The 4,175-nt window shown below is 35.9% G+C and overlaps 1 protein-coding gene across 3 annotated transcripts in view; it reads left to right on the plus strand.

The window, feature by feature from the left end:
• Positions 1-4,175, plus strand: part of LOC107656743 (disheveled-associated activator of morphogenesis 2-like) — an 82,138-nt gene that overhangs the window by 59,055 nt on the left and 18,908 nt on the right. For all 3 annotated transcript variants that reach the window (XM_016444682.1, XM_016444684.1, XM_016444683.1), the window contains exons 7-11: positions 854-964; positions 1,060-1,163; positions 1,265-1,331; positions 1,502-1,619; positions 2,051-2,189. In XM_016444682.1, coding sequence (XP_016300168.1) covers positions 854-964; positions 1,060-1,163; positions 1,265-1,331; positions 1,502-1,619; positions 2,051-2,189 — 539 coding nt within the window. The remainder of the gene's footprint in view (positions 1-853; positions 965-1,059; positions 1,164-1,264; positions 1,332-1,501; positions 1,620-2,050; positions 2,190-4,175) is intronic.

A 4,175-nucleotide genomic window follows, 5' to 3' on the forward strand; every position in this document is an offset into this window, starting at 1 on the left:
TGTGTGCACTATAAATGCAGAGCACTAATTCCTAGTATGGGTAACCATACTTGGCCATGTCACGTCATTTTCGTCACTTTTTAACCGCAGAACTGTGGAGGCCTCATCTTATGCAACATATGTAGGGTGATTTGTATTTACTGTGTGTTTATTCGTGTAGTTGACATGCCTGGCAACAACAAATGCCAGTGTTTGAAATATTAGCCTTTTAAGCATGGTTGATTCCTAGTGACCCAATAGATCTCTGAGCACTCTTGACACAATAAGCACCATAAGCAGACATTAGCAACCCATTCAAGAGAAAGAACAGAGAACATTCCCACCTGTTTGCACTGACTTTAAAATAGGGACTGTGATGAGAATTTGTCATTTATTGTCCTTATCAGCCTATTAGGTAAATAGAAAATCATAGATGGACCATCCATGAACACCCCAGTAGTAAAGCAATTGAACAGTTTAAAAAAAAAGTTACTTTACAGGGATCAGCAGTCAGACATTTCACATTATACATCAGCTTATGAGTTGTCTTGCTATCTACTACAGAAGCAGTATTCTAAACACCATGGAATCTCATAAATGAAAACACTTTACATGGGCAACTAAAATTAAAACACTTTACATGGGCAACTTTATTAGGAGTCATTCACACAAATCAGACAAATAGCTCTCTTTACTTGTACACACAAAAATACAACTTTATAGTGCTTGCATTAAACATTTACTTGTAACATGTTGCTTAGATAATAATGCAATACTCTAATTGAAAAAAAAACCCAGATATTTGGTGGGGGAAAAATCAATCTTAATTAGATTAATTGTATTTAATTAGATATTTTTGTATTTTTTTACTCAGTCTCTTTTGAACGAGCTGGACAGAAGCACAGGACACTACAGGGAGGAAGTAAATCTGAAGACAGCCATCATGTCATTCATAAACGCTGTGCTGAATGCTGGAGTTGGAGAGGTCAGCTGAAGACAGAACTTCCTTAAACATTAAAAAAAAAATGATATGATATATATACACTATTAACATGATGATTTCCTTTGTTTCTCTCAAAGGACAGTCTAGAGTTTCGCCTTCATCTTAGGTATGAGTTTCTGATGTTAGGAATTCAGCCAGTCATCGAGAAGCTGAGAGCACATGATAATGCCACGCTCGACAGGTACAGAACACCAGTTAAAATGGTGCTCCTTTTCCACCTAACAATCAGTAAATGCATCATACTGTTGCTTCTAATAGAAAGGCTGTGTTTGTTTGTTTCAGACATCTGGACTTTTTTGAGATGGTGCGGAATGAGGATGAGTTAGAATTGGCCAAATGCTTTGACACTGTAAGATATTTTACCTATTTGCACATGCCTTTTTTCATATCATGTCCTTAAATTTACAGAGCACTTATTATATACAGAACAGCTTGGTATTATTAGATTTGTTTATAAGGCTCCTGGCTTCATGTGTGTCCTAACTGGAAAAAAAAAATTAATGGACTTTTTTTGTCCAGACACACGTGGACACCAAGAGTGCTGGACAGATGTTTGAGCTGATCAAGAAGAAACTGAGCAACACAGATGCCTACCCCCACCTTCTATCTATCTTAAAGCACTGCCTCCAAATGCCATGTGAGGATCTGAACTCTTCCATTTGACCCATTCAAAATATACCTTTTTATTTTTTGGAATAATTTGTGTTTGGAATACTCTTTGTGCTTGGAGCATGCCTGTGATGCCTTGAAAATTGAAATGCTTTCTTTGTAGGCAGCTTACTAAGTTTGGAACAGTGCCTACTATATATGTTTGTGTTTTGTATCATTTCCTTTGTATTTAATTATAACCATCCCTGCATTTCACAGCTAATGAAGTGATGGTATCAGATTGTAAAACTGTATTACTTTTATAGATGCGTGGGACTAAGGAATTATCATATTCATATGATATGTACATGCTCCAAGAATACCATTTAAATATCATGTTACATGTCCAGAAAAGCATGGCATTACCATGACATCATATCCCAAAAAAGGCTTGTTTATGACTTTGTAAAATGTTTTCAGATAAACGTGGTGCAGGCAGTATACAGCAATGGCAACTTTTAGACCGCATCCTTCAGCAAATTGTTCTACAAGATGAGAAGGGAGAAAATCCAGATGTTTCACCCCTGGACAATTTCAACGTTAAGAACATCATTAGAATGTAAGTGCCCAACTCAAAACACATTGTGCACACGATTTTAACCATCAAATGTTCAAATAATAATACTGCTCATGAAAAGTTAACTTTATTAGAGTAGAGTAATATTTTTGAAGCCAAAAAGCCATGATAAAGTCCTGGATTATCTTTAGTTCTTTTAAAGATCAAAGCTCACTGCCCGCTGTAGGGATTCTAAAATGTTTTGTACTCAATGAACCAAAAAGCCAGTGGCGTGCACAGGGAGGGAGGGGGGTGGGGAGCTGGGGGGCTTGAGTTTGAGGTCCGACGCTAAAGTGCCCTTGCAGTCCGGTCTGCCACCGGTCCGCGATTTCTGCCGAGGGTAGGGGTGTGCGATATGAAGATTTTTGATCGTGGACGATAAAAATGTCTCCACGATCTGCTTTTGAAGAAATATCGTTGTATCGTGCTACAGCGCACATTCTATCAGCTGCAGTTCTGGTGCCGCCGAATCAATATACTGTACAACGCGACATACATTAACATCAGTGTTAACTCAGCGGTAGAGTTACTATTGCACTTATTCACAATCACAAAAGTAAATTTTTTGCATCTGCTTTAAAGCCTTGTTAAACGTTTCATTCGTGTGCTGTTCTGACAAGCGCGTTTTCTGAGCACTCCCAAAGTGCGCACACGAAAACGAAAAAGCCCGTCAAACAGTGCCTGATTACTGAACTAAGTTATGTTTTGTGCTAATACTGTCAAAACACACACGGTTTATGTATAGACTCAGTTGGTTATGTCTAAAATGAAAGTAAACAATGGATGTGTGCCTGTATATTAGATGCGTGCAGGTCTTAAAGGGACAGTACTGAACATGCTGCCGACTGTAATTAAAGGGATAGTTCACCCTAAAACTTAATTTCTGTCATTTATTTATTCACTCACATGTTGTCCCAAACCTATATTAATTTCTTTCTTGTGCTGAACACAAAAGAAGATATTTTGAAGAATCTGGGTAACCAAACAGTTGCTGGTCCACACTGACTTTGATAGAAAAAAAAATACTAGGGCAAATACCATCAACTGTTTGTTTTTCCACCTCCTTCAAAATAGCGTTTATGTTTAGCAGAAGAAGGAAACTCATTCACGTTTAAAACAACTTTTGAGTGAGTAAATGAAGGTATAAAAATAAAACACTAGCCTATTTTAATTTTTGGGTGAATTATTCCTTTAATCTTAATAAAACACCAAACACAAAGAGAAAAATCACTCAATACTCTTGACTGAAAAACTTTAATACAGTTGCTTTAATAGGAATCAATGTATATATAGTGTTTTATTTTTATATTTGTTCATTATGTTTATTTTATTTGTATATTATGTGTATTTGTAATGTGTATCTTTGTTCTCTTTGTTCTATAACAAAGATAAAATAATGACAAAGATTTTTTTATCTTCACCCACTTTGGCCTATATATCCTATATATCTTTTAATATTTTGTTACCTTGAAAGTCTTTATAATAGGGAAATTAGTTTGGCTGTAATGCTCAAACAGCTTGCAAAATAGAAAAATCAACATGACAAAGAATCGTGATAAAATCGTGAATCCTAATATAAAAACAAAAAAAAAAATTGTGATATTTTTTGCTATATCGCCCACCCCTAGCCGAAGGGGAACAAACCCATACATAGAACATTGGAGGGACCAATTGTTTTGAGGAAAATATAAAGGCCAGACCACTATGGTAATAGTATTTATTTAAAGAAACTAAATAAATAAAGGATTTAAATGGATTTAGGGGAATGAATTAAAGAAAAAATAACAGTAAAAGAACAAGAATAAGAATTTTTGTAAAGTAATCAATCTGAACTGCAAATAATATTTTTATTTTAAAATATGCACCCATTCAATTTTAGTTGTATTGTTGAAAACGCAAAACGTCTCGGTTACGTATGGAAACCCTCGTTCCCTGAAGGAGGGAACGGAGACGTCACGTCGGATGACCGACGAATTGGGATCTCGCTTA

This window comes from Sinocyclocheilus anshuiensis, unplaced genomic scaffold (genome assembly GCF_001515605.1).
Source record: "Sinocyclocheilus anshuiensis isolate Anshui unplaced genomic scaffold, SAMN03320099.WGS_v1.1 scaffold2043, whole genome shotgun sequence".
Taxonomy (NCBI): domain Eukaryota; kingdom Metazoa; phylum Chordata; class Actinopteri; order Cypriniformes; family Cyprinidae; genus Sinocyclocheilus; species Sinocyclocheilus anshuiensis.